Source organism: Triticum urartu, chromosome 4A, assembly GCF_056163025.1.
Source record: "Triticum urartu cultivar PI428250 chromosome 4A, HENAU_Tu73, whole genome shotgun sequence".
Classification (NCBI taxonomy): domain Eukaryota; kingdom Viridiplantae; phylum Streptophyta; class Magnoliopsida; order Poales; family Poaceae; genus Triticum; species Triticum urartu.
The window spans coordinates 395702554-395719853 of record NC_141876.1 but is presented as its reverse complement, the minus strand read 5'-3'; the positions used below and the strand labels follow the sequence as shown (position 1 = coordinate 395719853).

Here is a 17300-nt window from a genome sequence, read left to right as displayed (position 1 = left end):
TTTAGATCCGATGTAAGTCTTGCAAGTACTTTGGATGATTACTCATGGTTGCTTTGCTACCTCTTTTCCCCTTTACTCGGTTGCTGCGATCAGATGGTGGATCCCAGGAGTCAGATGCCAACACCGACGACGTCTTCTACCCCGATGGAGACTATTACTACGTGGAGACCGCCGAGTACATAGGAATAATTAGGAGGTCCCAAGCAGGAGGTCTTGCCTCTTCGATCGTTGTTGCTTTTGTGCTAGCCTTCTTACGGCAGGCTTGTTTAACTTTATGTCTGTACTTAGATATGTTGCTTCCGTTGACACTTGTGTATTGAGCTTATGTATTCGAACTCTCGAGGCCCCTAGCTTGTAATATAAAGCTTGTATTGTTTCAATTTGTGTCTAGACTTGTGTTGTGATATCTTCCCGTGAGTCACTGATCTTGATTGTACACATTTGCATGTATCATTAGTGTACGACTGAATCGAGGGCGTTACAGACGCTACAGTGCCGTTCCCTTACTGAAGGCGCCGCCTTGGAGCCCATTGTTCATCATACACGGCTTCTCCTCTTTGCGGTGGCTCACCCACGGTTGAGAGCCCCAACGACTTCGTAGTAGTGCTCAGTGTTTCATCTGATATTTGCTTGGAGTTTGTTGGGGTGGTGTTGCTGTTTTTAGTGTCCTTGTATCCAGCCTTGGGTGTGTGTGTGTGTTTGTATCGACTTGTATGGTGAATGTTGCTTTATATAGAAAGCGGGACAAAACCTTTTTTTGTCATTTCAATTTGTATTGTAACGTACAAGGCCTTAGAACAACTCCAACAGATCCTGTATCTATAAAAAAACTAACATCTAGAGGAAGTTTGGGCCAAAAAATATCTCCAACAGATCCTGTAAACATGAAATAAATTTACGCGATTATGTAAACTTGATCTCAATTTACCTCTCGTTTTGCAGAAGTTTTGCATCATGTAAACTTTTCTTGGCAAGATAACCGCTTGAAAGTTCACGCCGTACTCGCCGGACCATCGCGCCCCACCGCAACTCGCCGGAGCTCCCTGTCGCCCCACCACGCCGCCATGCACCGCCCTGTCGTAGCTCGCCGTTGCGCACTGTCGCTCCATGCCGCTGCTCCACCCCGACGCCACGTCGAGGCCCTAGTGCGCCGCGGCGCCGCCTCGCCGCCACGCACCACCACTCCGCCTTGCCGGTCGTCCGTGTCACTGACATGCGGGCTTTTAGACTTGTTTAATTGAAAAGTAAAAAAAATAGTGAAAGAAGTTTACAGCTGACAAAAGTTGCTCTTAGGAAATTTCCTCTGAATTATTTTAGAGAACCGCTTAGAGCATTTCTAGCAGATCCTGTAAACCGTGCTACCGTAAATTTCGATTAAGGGATCTTGTAAAACTAATTTGTGGTACTGTTTTTGGCACGACAGTACATAATATATACTTAAACTTCGCGTCATCATTGTTCACTAGAGATCATCACACGTTCAAACACACAAACTTAAAAACATAGTAGATAAACCTAAATCTAAACTACTTTAGGGCCTGACGTTGAGGTAGTACTCGGTGGCGGACTTCTAGAGAATACGCGAGTTGGTCCCCTTCCTTGGTCACGTCGATCCGCGCGGTGGCGCATTCTTCTCCGGCCTCGAAGTCCTCCTCCTCCTTGTTGAGCTCGATCTTCGCCTCACGAAGACCCTTCGTGGTCGGCCAAAGGGCATCGCCGTTCTCGTCGAACTTGCTCTACGCCCGTGCGGCCACTGCCGCAGGAGAGAGCATCGCGCTCCCTGGCCTGCTTCGAGCGCCATGCCTCGACCGGGGGACGGCTGGAGCTGCCGGCCTCGATGTTGTGACGGGCTTGCTTGTGTGGACCGCCGCGGCCCTGCGGCCACCATGCCCTCCCCACCCCTCCCGGGCATTGATATGCTCAAAAGGGATTGTGCGCGCAAGAAACGGTCGCCGGAGTGGGTGAATTTCGCGCCGGAGCAAGGGGATTTACGTCGGAGGCGGATGGGGAAAATGGCTAATAAGAACCCTAAATCGGCTGGAATCCGGTACATATAGCAGTGGAGCCGGGATTTTTTACTGGATCTGCTCGGACCGAAATTTTACCGTTTCGTGTGAATCGACCGAAATTATGAGGGCCGGCGGGATCAGCCCCGCCTCTCGCATGGTAGACGCTACTTCTGTGGTTCCAATCAACGCAATCCCATCGTCTATCATATCGTCTCCGAGTTCGAACTCCCCAATTCCTGGCCAATCAATCGTTCCAACGATGTGCTCCTGCGCGCCCCTCCCCCACCCACCCTTCAAACCCGCGCCCGCGCCCCATCCAAACCTAAACCCAAATCCCAACGCCGCCTCCGCGCACGGACCAACACTGCTCCGCTGCGCCCTCGTCGCGCGCGCGGCCGCAAGGGACGATCCGCCGCCGGCGCCGTCCAGCTTCGACTTCCTGGCGCTGAAGCGGGAGCTCGAGGAGCAGGAGGAGGCGGTGGTCCCTGTGGATGCGACGGAGGGAGGAGGAGACGAGGTTGTTAACGAGGAAGATGGCGAGAGGGAGCCAAAGAGGATTGTTAGCAGCGGGAGGAGGACAGGGAGGCAAATGGCGAGGCGGTCGGGGCTGCTCGCGAAGCAGGTGATCAGCGTCAGCTCAGCGCGGAGCCTCGGGTTCGTGTCTCAGCTGTGGGTCGACGCCTCGTCGGTACGGGCTCCTCCTCCCTGCACCTGTTTTCGGTTGGCCAAACTATCTGATGTGACTTTGGCCAGTTCATGAGTGGCGATTACAAATTACGGTTCACATCCTTGTGTTTGTTTGTTACTGTAGTTGTTCCCGCATTCTATATGAGTGGCACGATCTAATATCACGACAATGCTTTCCTTGGTTATCTATCAACTATCATCACGACTAACAAATTTAGTTGTTCTGCTCGGTCTCAAGTCATACTACCTGTGATATGTTCAGTGTAAAGTGCAATGTGTATTGTGTTAATGTTCTAGCGTAATTGGCAGATCTGGCTTGTCATTTCTTCTTCTTCTTCTTCTATTGGCACACATTTCCTAGCTGCTAAGGGGTCCTTTCCTCCATAAAGTTTGGATTCCACTCTCTGTATCAGATCAACGAACTGTGGATGCTTTCTAGTAAACTGTGACACATAGAGGGTCAGCTACATCCTTGCTTAGGCAATACTGAATAATTTTAAGGGTCCATTTAGTATTATGACTAACGAGCACTAAAGGATTGATCAGGAAACAGGGGCATTCGACCCACCTTTTGGTTTGGACACCAAATCATCATGAAGTTTCTAAAGTATTTGATGATGTAGCCTCTAGAGTGTTCTAGCCTTTAAAATTTCAACTTCCAATTAAAAGTTTGTCAGAAGAAACAAATACAATTTACTTCTTAAGGCCCAGTGAACCAGGAGTGTCTTGATGCCAACCTAACTGTACGAGAAAAATGAAGATGGATAAAAAAATAAGAATGTATCCTCTTCATCTTCCTCAGCCAGCGAAGCTCAGGGACTCTTTGATTCGTAGGATTTCCCAAATGCAGGAATAGGAAAAACGTGGGATTGGAATGGCATGTCATCTTGAATCCTACATGATTGTATGAGTGTTTGATTGTGCATAAGAAAAACGTAGGATTCTTTCAAAGAGGTTTGAGTGGATGGAAAATTTCCTATGAAATCTAGTGCAAATGAATCCTATGGAAAAATTCCTACGGTTTACAATCCTACGAATCAAACAACCCACATAGGAAAAAATCCTAAGGATTAGAATCCTTCAAAATTCCTTTGAGAATCCTTTGAATCAAAGAAGCCCTTAATTGGAAGTTGAAATTTTAAAGGCTGGAACACTCTAGAGGCTACATCATCAAATACTTTAGAAACTTCATGATGATTTGGTGTCCAAACCAAGCCTACTTGTCATCAGTATCAATCATCAATATTACCTGTTTTTTTCTGGCAACATCCTCGCTGATGAGTCCAAATAGCCCTCACTTTATGATGTGCGCCTTCAGTAGAGAAATTGCCCACAAGTAAGTAACTTTAAGAGTATATTATTTGGTGTTGGCAAACAAGAATGAAGGTCACATTATTGCTCCAAGTATTAACAACCTGTAATAACGCTGCAATGAGGGTACGCCTGACCTTGTGGGTCCTATCCTAGTTTATAGTCATAGATCAAATCTGGTATTGGATCTAGTTTATTATCATAGACCACGCTCCACCTTCCTCTTATTATTTCGAAGAAATCCTCTTATGTTTTGATATGAATCTTCCTCTTCTTAGGATTCACATGTTTAAACAGAACATTTTCCTAGTCGTAAAAATATGGTACTCAATTGCCACAGTTGAACAATCTTTTATTCTGAGTCAGCCATCATCATATGCTAGCTAAACACATGTGCTTTGCCACAGATGGAAAATTTTAACTGATCATGTTAAGTTATTGTCGTCGTCACAGTTTCCTCTACGCTGTCGTGGCCATCTGAGTTCCTCCCAGAGCAGCTTAGGTCTTTGCATTGTACCCCGCGTTATGCTTAATTTCCATTAGAGATTTTTCTAGAGGTGGTTGAGTTGGTTTGTGGAAAATCTTCATTGTATTGACAGTTAGTTTTTTATATTTGCTGTTAGATGTTTCTAGGAACGTTGGAAATAGAGGTGGGAAGCATGGATGAACTGCGCCTCAGCAATTAGTGCTCATAAGATAGGAAAGATGACATACCTATTTAGGAAGTGTTATGTTTTGTGGTAATAATCATTTTTAACATTAATGCCACAGTTTTTTCTTGATTTTGTTCTATTTCATTTTTCTCCAGTGGGTTGTGGCATTGGTTGAAGTGAGGCCAAGCTTGCTTTCAGGAGATGCGGACAAATTCCTTTTTGACGATATATATCAGGTTGAATATTCAAGAATGCTCGTTTATTTTTCAATGTACCCTTTATTCTTGTTATCCACCTTGACATAGTGAAGTATATATTCTTATTAATAGTGCAGCAGAAACTTCAGTTATAATGATATGCAAGGTACTAATTGCTTTTGTAGATTGGAGATGTTGTGCTTGTTGAGGATGAATCTGTGGTTGAGAACGAATTTAAGCTAGTTGGGCTGCATGGCTTGGTATGTTATCTTTATAAATTCAAACAAGGTCTTATTTTTCTGATTTTACTAGATATTTATAGCTTAGGACATCAGCCTTAAAATGTGAAGTGCTAGGTTGTTTTGTATGCCATTTTACAATTTGTAAGCACGTTCTCTTGCATTCTTCCTGTTATGCCCCCATTTACCATTACTCTCATGGATAAATGGATGTACTTCCCAATGTTTCTCAGTGGAGAGTGAACACAGGATTTTAGAGAACAACAGGAGCGCCTAGGAGCAAGACAAGTGAATCTAAACTATAATCCTTAATTCTTGTGCCCATGGCTAAAGTAGCGTGCATGTGTGGACCGGGGGAGGGAGGGGGGGGGGGGAGTACGAGCTAAACTCTACGCAGTACTACTTATGTAATGTTCATTGAAAGGGAATATTCTCGGTTCCATATCTTTTGGAAATCCTCTTAGTGCAGTCTTGTCTGAAAGTGAAAAGAACATCGATCTCAAGTTCTTGGCCATATCAGAACCAGCAGTACTTACTGGTCTGCAATATTATTTTTTAGGTTGGCTACAATGTTGTAACTTCCAGGCGGCGCAATGTCGGTAAGGTGAGTTTATCTGGTCTCTGAGAGAGGTAATCTGAGTGAATTTCATTTTCTCATTTGCATTTGAACAGTTAACTTAATTTTGATGTTCTTAAGCTACATTTTTTTATTATCTACTAGGTGCGTGGCTTCACTTTTAACATTAACTCAGGTGTTTTGGAGTCTCTTGAGCTCGATTCATTTGGGCTTACCATTGTCCCTGTTAGTCTGGTAATTTGGTTGGACACCTACCTGTCATCTTATAGGGCATATAAATCCATTGATTATGTCTCAGTATACCACTTATTCTTTACAGGTAAGCACGTACTGTTTATTTGTGGAAGATGTGCTTGATATAGTTTCTGATACAATCGTGGTGCATGAAGATGCAATCTCTCGTGTTCAACGGTTAACACAGGTAAGCATTACTGATTGTTTCTTGATAGAACCACTATTGGACTTAAAAGTACCGATTGCGTGGAGACCAAATCGTAATCGAAGCAACAACCTTGTTGAGTGAAAAATATTCTTAACTGAATGGTAGGGCATCTGGGGCACCCAAAATATGCAAGGACTTGGCGATCAGATAGGCGAGTACAACAGATATGGAAGGCGAAGAGCTAGGTCTGTTAAGAGACAAAATAGCCAGGGTAAGCCCATGGGCCGAAAGCTCCATAGGAAAACGCGGGATCCGGAGGATGAGTGGGAACTGCCAATGGAGTATTGACACACGCACACGCAACACTAGCTCTCTTCCCGTCCTCAGAGAAGAAGTGCTGTCCCACTGTTCTAGTTAGTGCTCAGCTACAATAGGATATGTCAGTTTTTTTTCTACATTATTGGAAGATCACGAATAGGAAAGGAAATAGTTTGGCCATCTTGGGCGTGCTTTGGCTTGGTGGGTTAGTAAAAAGCGAGTATGTCTGCCGACTTCCGACGTCCTAATTATGGTACAAAATGATTCATTTGTGGTGAGTTCATTTCTCATGTAATGATGAGGCTTCTTTTGACTTCACTGACACTCAACGACTGAAGTGTATATGCGTGTAATCATGTTGTGATGTACTACTACCACCGGAGACTGGACTAGTACTGCTTAGATTAGTATACCTCTAGCCAGAATGTCAAGATTCCTGCTATATTTGTACAAAAGGAAAAAAAACAACAGCTTGGTTTCTGAAAGGGAGGTCTGTGGCTACTTCAACCACTGATATGATTTTTCTCTTTTCTGTTCCTCTAAACTAGTGAAGCTGCGAGACCCTGTGGTTGACCGACTCACCTTTAGGCTGTAGCATGTTGCGTACTGACCGCAGACCCTCAGCCGAACCTGGAGTAGAATTTTAGCATCCGGCGACCTACCCAGTACGTATCTGCGTGTGCGTGTCCCTACGAGCACGTACTACTTTTTTGTTTCATTCTCGGCACCGGATCGATGCATTGTATGACAGCGTTGACACATTTATCGGCACCAGACTCTGCTGGCCATATTTGTGGTTCTGACATCTGCAACAGCTCAACCCATCAAAGATCACTCATCATCACTGCTCAGACAGTGCTGCTGCTTGAGCCGTTCGCTGGATCCATGGCGGTTTTCGCGGATCCATGGAATCACTCGCCGGGTACCGGTGGGCTCTATCCAAGGTAGAAAGAGCTGCTGCGCACGGCGTCTCGTGTGGCACTCTTTGTGCCATTTCGCTTTTAAATCTTCCGTCGAGTTGCGTCTCTTTTTTTGTTTTTAGAAAAAGGTATCGTCTATTTTGATTTGGGCAGCATCGGTTAGTGACGACCAAGGACAAAGATGAGAAACATCATCAAACGGACAACGGTATGTGGGGTCTCAGTTCTGGAAGTAGCCGTCCATATGATCTGAGCTCATCTACCTACACCCTGGCTTCTCACCTACCTCCGGATTTCTCCTCAACCATATCAGTCGGTCACGGCAGGGTCGCAGTGTCCTTTTCATTAACGGCCAACCAAATCGCCTGTACAGAAAAAAAAACACAGTGCTCTGTGTTGCACGTCGTTTGAAATCTGCATCGACATATGGGGGTGCCCTGCTCCCCCGAAGGTACATGTGTTTGCGTGAAGAATTGTTACCAACTCCCTTGCCACTTTGGCCAACAAGTGCTCTAGACGACTTGAGGTGACTGATATTTGTCCCCTATGTGGTATGGAACGAGAGGATTGCTTCCATGCTCTGTGTAGGTGCACCCTGGCGAAGGAGTTGTGACATGCCATGGCTAGGGACTGGAATATCTCAAGAATGGAGGAGGTGGTGAACACGGGGCCGGAGTGGCTCTTCTCACTCCTGGAGCCGCTTGATGAGGACACACGCATGATTGTCCTGATGACGTTGTGGCGTGTATGGCACGTCCGTAACGAGATCACCCACGAGAAGAAGCCTCCACCAACCGAAGCATCCAGGCGATTCCTCCAGGGCTACATCAACTCCTTGCTGTGCATCAAGCAACACCCTAAAGCTGACATGAAGAAGGGGAAGATGGTCGTCCTAGGGCCTCAGCAGCGCTCCGCTGCTCGTGCGGCTCCGAAGGAGGACATGAGATGGATACCACCTGGGAGGGCGAGCACCAAACTGAACACCGACGGGAGCTATGTCCCGGCGACAGGCGCATCAGGTGGAGGGATGATCCTCCGTGATGATCTTGGGCAGATCATCTTCACGACATGCAGGGAGCTCCGAGCATGTGATAACGCCCTTGTAGCTGAACTTGAGGCGTGTAAGGAGGGGCTGGATTTGGCGCTGCACAGGACCGACCGGCCGATCGTCGTCGAGATGGACTCTTTGGAGGTGGTGGCCATGTGCACGGCCGCTTCGATTGATCGCTCTGTCCATCGCAACCTCGTGCAGGATATCAAAAGACTGACGACGACGGAGGGACGGAAGGTCCATTTTTCTCATTGTAGTCGTTCTCAGAATAAAGTAAGTCATGAACTTGCGTCTTATGATCGTCGCACCCCCGTATTGCTGTATGGTTCCATTCAGGAACGGATGCCGTTGTAAACTTGGTGATGGCTGAATTGCCACCTTGAGTAATGAGAATTTCTATTTCCCGCAAAAGAAAAATCTTATGGCTGTGACAATCGTGTAGAGTAAGAAACTGCGTCGCATGGACCGAGTAGCATTTTCAACTCCTTCCAAGTCCATAGAGTGAGAAGCACGCCATATCATACCATCACAAGAGCGAGTATCCAATGTGTCATGACGCAACAGAGAACTATAAGGGGAAACCCCAAAAGAAGAGCAATAAGCCTGGCCACAGTGGGGGTATCTTAGCTAGTATTATACACGTGAAAATAGCAAACACGTTGATGTGGTAAAGAATTTAAAAAGAAAGAGAGAACTAGAGCAACATAGATAGATATTGTATCATATTAAATGTATACTACTTTGTGTCGTGAATGGTAATAAATAAAATAATTTATGATACTATGCATTATGAAGGTAGGATCGTACATTTTTTCTAAAAAAAAGAAGGTAGCATTATATACTATTATTATATGCATGATACTAGTATATAATACTCTCCACTATGAGTAGCTTAAAACCCTGCTTACGCTTTTGCTTTGGCATGTAACAATTTTAATCATGAAGTGTCAACTATCTAGAGCAAGCGTAATTGCATACATTGTGTTGAAACTAGAATGCGAAGAGAGACTGTACTTGTGCGAGTCAGTTTTGAGGGAAATAAGAGCATTTACAGCCGGGCGTCCCAAACTGATCGGGTGAACGGCGTGCTTAGTGCCCGGTCACTCAGACGGCTCCTCACATCGGTCCTATATATTTGGACAGGCCGACACCCCGCATATCCAACTCAAATCTAGAGCGGATATGGTAGGCTTGAGCGCGTTCGCTCGTCGGTCTAGCCCAGCCTGACACTACAAAAAGCCTCCTTCAAACGAACCCTAGATCGAAGTCGGCCAGTCCACTCCTCTCTCTCTCTTTCTCATTTTTAGAAAAGAAGGATGACTCCCGGCCTCTGCATCTAGGCGATGCATACGGCCATTTTACTAACTATTCTCATAAGACCTTATAAAGCCAAACAACAGCAAGACTAAAACCACCGTCTAAGCAACAACTGTTGCTACATCTATCCAATTGATGAAGGGGCGCAGATAGTCTGGGCCTAATACGAAACAGATATCGCAGGCAAACCTAAACATCTAAGACCTGAGGTCCCAACCAGGACGCCTGCCTGGTATGGGGCACCTACCAGTCCGGCGCACTCCTCAACCAGGACGTCTGCCAGGTATGAGGCCGCCGCAACCACCTGCCACCAATCCATCTTCAGAGTTGTACTGTTGCATGTACCGTGCCAGGTCTCTCTGCCATCGACGCCACCACGACGCCCGACAGCGTCATCCTCCTGCGCGAGTCCATCCTCCCACAACAAACTCTGAATCTGCACTGCACCACGCCATCAAGATCCGTCGCCATCAGTGTGTAGGATGAATCACCGCTTCACCAAAGAATCCATCCCTTGGTCCCTCGATCACGTGTGTATCTCCAAGAATGACGCCCCCAAGGGAGGAACGACACCAAAGCGCCGCCGTCATCCGATCTAGGGTTTCCCTCGGAGGTAGCAGAGAGTAGCCTTGAACTTCTCCACGGCGATGTCTTCAAGAAGGGAACGACGCAGATAGCGCCGCCACCGCCGGCCTTAGCAGACGCCGAAGGCAAGTTTTCACCCAGATTAGTTCAAAGGGATCCAACTCTCGTGCATGGGCCACCGTCACCACCAGCACCACCAGGCAGAACCCTGGAGCACCGACAGATCAGCGAGCCGCCGGCACCACCGCATCCAGATCGCCGGCCACGCCGGGCCGCCACCATCCCCCGCATCGTCCGGGTCAGAGACGGAGCCGCCGGCCGCGCACATGGACCACCGTGGCTTGCACACGCTGGAGCGCCGCCGAGAGCCCAACGCCCGCCACCGCTTGCCGAGGGCTGCCGCCGCGCGCCCCGAGCGGACTCCCACACACACCAGGGGAAATCGCGAGCATGAGCCCTGTCGTCGCCCCCAAGCCCGTGCCGGCGCGCCCCGCCTCCAGTGCGCCGCCAACAACCGTCGCGATCCGCCCGCGCCAGATCCAGCGAGTCGTGGGAGAAGAGATCCTGATACGTCTCCAATGTATCTATAATTTTTGATTGCTCCATGCTATATTATCTACTGTTTTGGACATTATTGGGCTTTATTATCCATTTTTACATTATTTTTCGGACTAACCTATTAACCGGAGGCCCAACCCAAAATTGCTGTTTTTTTGCCTGTTTTAGGGTTTCGAAGAAAAGGAATATCAACCGGAGTCCAAACGGAATGAAACCTTCGGGAACGTGATTTTCTCAACGAACAAGACCCAGGAGACTTGGACCCTACATCAAGAAACAAAAGAGGAGGCCACAAGGTAGGGGGCGCGCCTACCCCCCCCAGGCGCGCCCTCCACCCTCGTGGGCCCCCTGTTGCTCCACCGACGTACTCATTCCTCCTATATATACCTACGTACCTCCAAACGATTAGATACAGAGCAAAAACCCTAATTCCACCGCCGCAACTTTCTGTATCCACGAGATCCCATCTTGGGGCCTGTTCCGGAGCTCCGCCAGGGGTATCCATCACGGAGGGCTTCTAAATCATCGCCATAGCCCCTCCGATGAAGTGTGAGTAGTTTACCTCAGACCTACGGGTCCATAGTTATTAGCTAGATGGCTTCTTCTCTCTTTTTGGTCTCAATACAATGTTCTCCCCCTCTTTTGTGGAGATCCATTCGATGTAATCTTCTTTTTGCGGTGTGTTTGTTGAGACCGATGAATTGTGGGTTTATAATCAAGTCTATCTATGAACAATATTTGAATCTTCTCTGAATTCTTTTATGTATGATTGGTTATCTTTGCAAGTCTCTTCGAATTATCAGTTTGGTTTGGCCTACTAGATTGATCTTTATTGCAATAGGAGAAGTGCTTAGCTTTGGGTTCAATCTTGCGGTGTCCTTTCCCAGTGACAGTAGGGGCAGCAAGGCACGTATTATGTTCTTGCCATCGAGGATAACAAGATGGGGTTTTCATCATATCGCATGAGTTTATCCCTCTACATCATGTCATCTTGCTTAAGGCGTTACTCTGTTTTCATGAACTTAATACTCTAGATGCATGCTGGATAGCGGTCGATGAGTGGAGTAATAGTAGTAGATACAGGCAGGAGTCGGTCTACTTGTCTCGGACGTGATGCCTATATACATGATCATACCTAGATATTCTCATAACTATGCTCAATTCTGTCAATTGCTCAACAGTAATTCGTTCACCCACCGTAGAATACTTATGCTCTTGAGAGAAGCCACTAGTGAAACCTATGGCCCCCGGGTCTATCTTCGTCATATTAATCTTCCAATACTTAGCTATTTTCATTGCCTTTTATTTTACTTTGCATCTTTATCATAAAAATACCAAAAATATTATCTTATCATATCTATCAGATCTCACTCTCGTAGGTGGCCGTGTAGGGATTGACAACCCCTTATCGCATTGGTTGCGAGGATTTATTTGTTTTGTGCAGGTACGAGGGACTCGCGCGTAGCCTCCTACTGGATTGATACCTTAGTTCTCAAAAACTGAGGGAAATACTTACGCTACTTTGCTGCATCATCCCTTCCTCTTCGGGGAAAACCAACACAGTGCTCAAGAGGTAGAAAGAAGGATTTCTGGCGCCGTTGCCGGGGAGTCCACGCAAAAGTCAATATACCAAGTACCCATCACAATCCTTATCTCTCGCATTACATTATTTGCCATTTGCCTCTCGTTTTCCTCTCCCCCTCTTCACCCTAGCCGTTTTATTCGCCCTCTCTCTCTATCCTCCCTCTCTTTTTCCGTTCACCTCTTTTCCGTTTGCTTGTCGTTATGGCTAGTCCCTTATCTTCTCCATTGTCTCCCGAGAATGAAATTCTAAATTTTAAGCAAAGGGAGGGAGAAAATCTAAAAGATGCTTGGTATATAATTTGCAATGCTCAAAATAGATCTACCAGGAAGCAATCTACTTCCGTTCTTCTTCGCAATTTCTATGTAGGTGTAACTCCTTGGCACAGATATATCCTTGATATTATTACCGGAGGGAACTTCTTGGATAGCCATACTTTTGATTCTTATAATGCTATGGTAGATTTGTTTGGCTCACCCTCTCTTTTGGTTAATGGAACTATATTAACTTTGGAGCATGTAATGCAAAGGTTTGAAATTATTGAAAATAAGGTTGCTACCGTAGAGTTAATTGAATATTTGGATAAAAAGATCCACAACCGAATCTCTCAATATGGATCTAAAGTAGGAGTCATTTTGAAAAATATTAAAGAGAAGGAACCCATAGTTAATGAGAAAATAAGTCACGATTCCACTAGGATCAATAAACTTGAGGATATTATTGAAGGAAATATGCCCTAGAGGCAATAATAAAGTTATTATTTATTTCCTTATAATCATGATAAAAGGTTTATTATTCATGCTAGAATTGTATTAACCGGAAACATAATACATGTGTAAATACATAGACAAACAAAGTGTCACTAGTATGCCTCTACTTGACTAGCTCGTTAATCAAAGATGGTTATGTTTCCTAACCATGAACAATGAGTTGTTATTTGATTAACGGGATCACATCATTAAGAGAATGATCTGATTGACATGACCCATTCCATTAGCTTAGCACCCGATCGTTTAGTATGTTGCTATTGCTTTCTTCATGACTTATACATGTTCCTGTAACTATGAGATTATGCAACTCCCGTTTACCAGAGGAACACTTTGGGTACTACCAAACGTCACAACGTAACTGGGTGATTATAAAGGAGTACTACAGGTGTCTCCAAAGGTACATGTTGGGTTGGCGTATTTCGAGATTAGGTTTTGTCACTCCGATTGTCGGAGAGGTATCTCTGGGCCCTCTCCGTAATGCACATCACATAAGCCTTGCAAGCATTGCAACTAATGAGTTAGTTGCGGGATGATGTATTACAGAACGAGTAAAGAGACTTGCCGGTAACGAGATTGAACTATGTATTGGATACCGACGATCGAATCTCGGGCAAGTAACATACCGATGACAAAGGGAACAACGTATGTTGTTATGCGGTCTGAACGATAAAGATCTTCGTAGAATATGTAGGAGCCAATATGGGCATCCAGGTCCCGCTATTAGTTATTGACCGGAGACGTGTCCCGGTCATGTCTACATTGTTCTCGAACCCGTAGGGTCCTCACGCTTAAGGTTACGATGACAGTTATATTATGAGTTTATGCATTTTGATGTACCGAAGGTTGTTCGGAGTCCCGGATGTGATCACGGACATGACGAGGAGTCTCGAAATGGTCGAGACGTAAATATTGATATATTGGAAGCCTATGTTTGGATATCGGAAGTGTTCCGGGTGAAATCGGGATTTTACCGGAGTACCGGGAAGGTTACCGGAACCCCCCGGGAGCTAAATGGGCCATGATGGGCCTTAGTGGAAAAGAGAAGAGGCAGCCCTACATGGGCTGCGCGCCTCCCCCTTCCCCTAGTCCTATTAGGACTAGGAGAGGTGGCCGGCCCCCTCTCTCTCTTTTCCCCCTCCGTGAATCCTATTCCAACTAGGATTGGGGGGGGGGGGAATCCTACTCCCAGAGGGAGTAGGACTCTCCTGGCGCGCCACACCTTGGCCGGCCAGCCTCCCCCTCTCCAGTCCTTTATATACTAAGGCAGAGGCACCCTAGAACACAGAAGTTGATCCACGTGATCTATTCCTTAGCCGTGTGCGGTGCCCCCAGCCACCATAGTCCTCGATAATACTGTAGCGGAGTTTAGGCGAAGCCCTGCTGCTGTAGTACATCAAGATCGTCACCATGCCGTCGTGCTGACGGAACTCTTCCCCGACACTTTGCTGGATCAGAGTCCGGGGATCGTCATCGAGCTGAACGTGTGCTCGAACTCGGAGGTGCCGTAGTTTCGGTGCTTGATCGGTTGGATCGTGAAGACGTACGACTACTTCCTCTACGTTGTGTCAACGCTTCCGCAGTCGGTCCGCGTGGGTACGTAGACAACACTCTCCCCTCTCGTTGCTATGCATCACATGATCTTGCGTGTCCGTAGGAAATTTTTTGAAATTACTACGAAACCCAACAGTGGCATCCGAGCCTAGGTTATTTATGTTGATGTTATATGTACGAGTAGAACACAAGTGAGTTGTGGGCGATATAAGTCATACTGCCTACCAGCATGTCATACTTTGGTTCGGCGGCATTGTTGGACGAGACGACCCGGACCAACATTACGCATACGCTTACGCGAGACCGGTTCCCCCGACGTGCTTTGCACATAGGTGGCTTGCGGGCGACTGTCTCTCCAACTTTAGTTGAACCAAGTATGGCTACGCCCGGTCCTTGCGAAGGTTAAAACGGAGTCTATTTGACAAACTATCGTTGTGGTTTTGATGCGTAGGTGAGATTGATTCTTGCTTAAGCCCGTAGCAGCCACGTAAAACTTGCAACAAAAAAGTAGAGGACGTCTAACTTGTTTTTGCAGGGCATGTTGTGATGTGATATGGTCAAGACATGATGCTGAATTTTATTGTATGAGATGATCATGTTCTATAACCGAGTTATCGGCAACTGGCAGGAGCCATATGGTTGTCGCTTTATTGTATGCAATGCAATCGCGATGTAATGCTTTACTTTATTACTAAGCGGTAGTGATAGTCGTAGAAGCATAAGCTTGGCGAGACGACAACGATGCTACGATGGAGATCAAGGTGTCACGCCGGTGACGATGGTGATCACGACGGTGCTTCGGAGATGGAGATCACAATCACAAGATGATGATGGCCATATCATATCACTTATATTGATTGCATGTGATGTTTATCCTTTTATGCATCTTATCTTGCTTTGATTGACGGTAGCATTATAAGATGATCTCTCACTAAATTATCAAGAAGTGTTCTCCCTGAGTATGCACCGTTGCGAAAGTTCTTCGTGCTGAGACACCACGTGATGATCGAGTGTGATAGGTTCTACGTTCAAATACAACGGGTGCAAAACAGTTGCACACGCGGAATACTCAGGTTATACTTGACGAGCCAAGCATATACAGATATGGCCTCGGAACACGGAGACCGAAAGGTCGAGCGTGAATCATATAGTAGATATGATCAACATAACGATGTTCACCATTGAAGACTACTCCATCTCACGTGATGATCGGTTATGGTTTAGTTGATTTGGATCACGTAATCACTTAGAGGATTAGAGGGATGTCTATCTAAGTGGGAGTTCTTTAATTAATTTGATTAACTGAACTTAAATTTATCATGAAACTTAGTACCTGATTAGTATCTTGCTTGTTTATGTTTGATTGTAGATAGATGGCTCGTGCTGTTGTTCCATTGAATTTTAATGCGTTCCTTGAGAAAGCAAAGTTGAAAGATGATGGTAGCAATTACACGGGCTGGGTCTGTAACTTGAGAATTATCCTCATTGCTGCACAGAAGAATTACGTCCTGGAAGCACCGCTGGGTGCCAGGCCTGCTGCAGGAGCAACGCCGGATGTTATGAATGTCTGGCAGAGCAAAGCTGATGACTACTCGATAGTTCAGTGTGCCATGCTTTACGGCTTAGAATCGGGACTTCAACGACGTTTTGAACGTCATGGAGCATATGAGATGTTCCAGGCGTTGAAGTTAATATTTCAAGCAAATGCCCGGATTGAGAGAGATGAAGTCTCCAATAAGTTCTATAGCTGCAAGATGGAGGAGAACAGTTCTTTCAGTGAGCATATACTCAAAATGTCTGGGTATAATAATCACTTGATTCAATTGGGAGTTAATCTTCCAGATGATTGCGTCATTGACAGAATTCTTCAATCACTGCCACCAAGCTACAAGAGCTTCGTGATGAACTATAATATGCAAGGGATGAACAAGACTATTCCCGAGCTCTTCGCAATGCTGAAAGCTACGGAGGTAGAAATCAAGAAGGAGCATCAAGTGTTGATGGTCAACAAGACCACTAGTTTCAAGAAAAAGGGCAAAGGGAAGAAGAAGGGGAACTTCAAAAAGAACGGCAAACAAGTTGCTACTCAAGAGAAGAAACCCAAACCTGGACCTAAGCCTGAAACTGAGTGCTTCTATTGCAAGCAGACTGGTCACTGGAAGCGGAACTGCCCCAAGTATTTGGCGGATAAGAAGGATGGCAAGGTGAACAAAGGTATATGTGATATACATGTTATTGATGTGTACCTTACTAATGCTCGCAGTAGCACCTGGGTATTTGATACTGGTTCTGTTGCTAATATTTGCAACTCGAAACAGGGACTACGGATTAAGCGAAGATTGGTTAAGGACGAGGTGACGATGCGCGTGGGAAACGGTTCCAAAGTCGATGTGATCGCAGTCGGCACGCTACCTCTACATCTACCTTCGGGATTAGTATTAGACGTAAATAATTGTTATTTGGTGCTAGCGTTAAGCATGAACATTATATCTGGATCTTGTTTGATGCGAGACGGTTATTCATTTAAATCAGAGAATAATGGTTGTTCTATTTATATGAGTAATATCTTTTATGGTCATGCACCCTTGAAGAG

General features: G+C 45.9%; 1 protein-coding gene across 2 annotated transcripts; it reads left to right on the top strand.

Annotated features, from left to right (window-relative positions):
- The first annotated feature begins 1954 nt into the window (after positions 1-1954).
- On the top strand, positions 1955-6776 carry LOC125551815 (uncharacterized). Of its 2 annotated transcripts, XM_048715176.2 has the most exons (7): positions 1957-2697; positions 4816-4896; positions 5043-5117; positions 5656-5700; positions 5818-5907; positions 5993-6094; positions 6221-6776. In XM_048715176.2, exons 1-7 carry the CDS (start codon positions 2131-2133, stop codon positions 6401-6403), a joined length of 1143 nt encoding a protein of 380 aa, XP_048571133.1. In that variant the 5' UTR covers positions 1957-2130; the 3' UTR covers positions 6404-6776. The 2 variants fall into 2 exon arrangements, with proteins under 2 accessions (XP_048571134.1, XP_048571133.1); XM_048715177.2 differs by lacking the exon at positions 5818-5907 and having other exon boundaries at positions 1955-2697.
- Positions 6777-17300: the final 10524 nt, after the last annotated feature.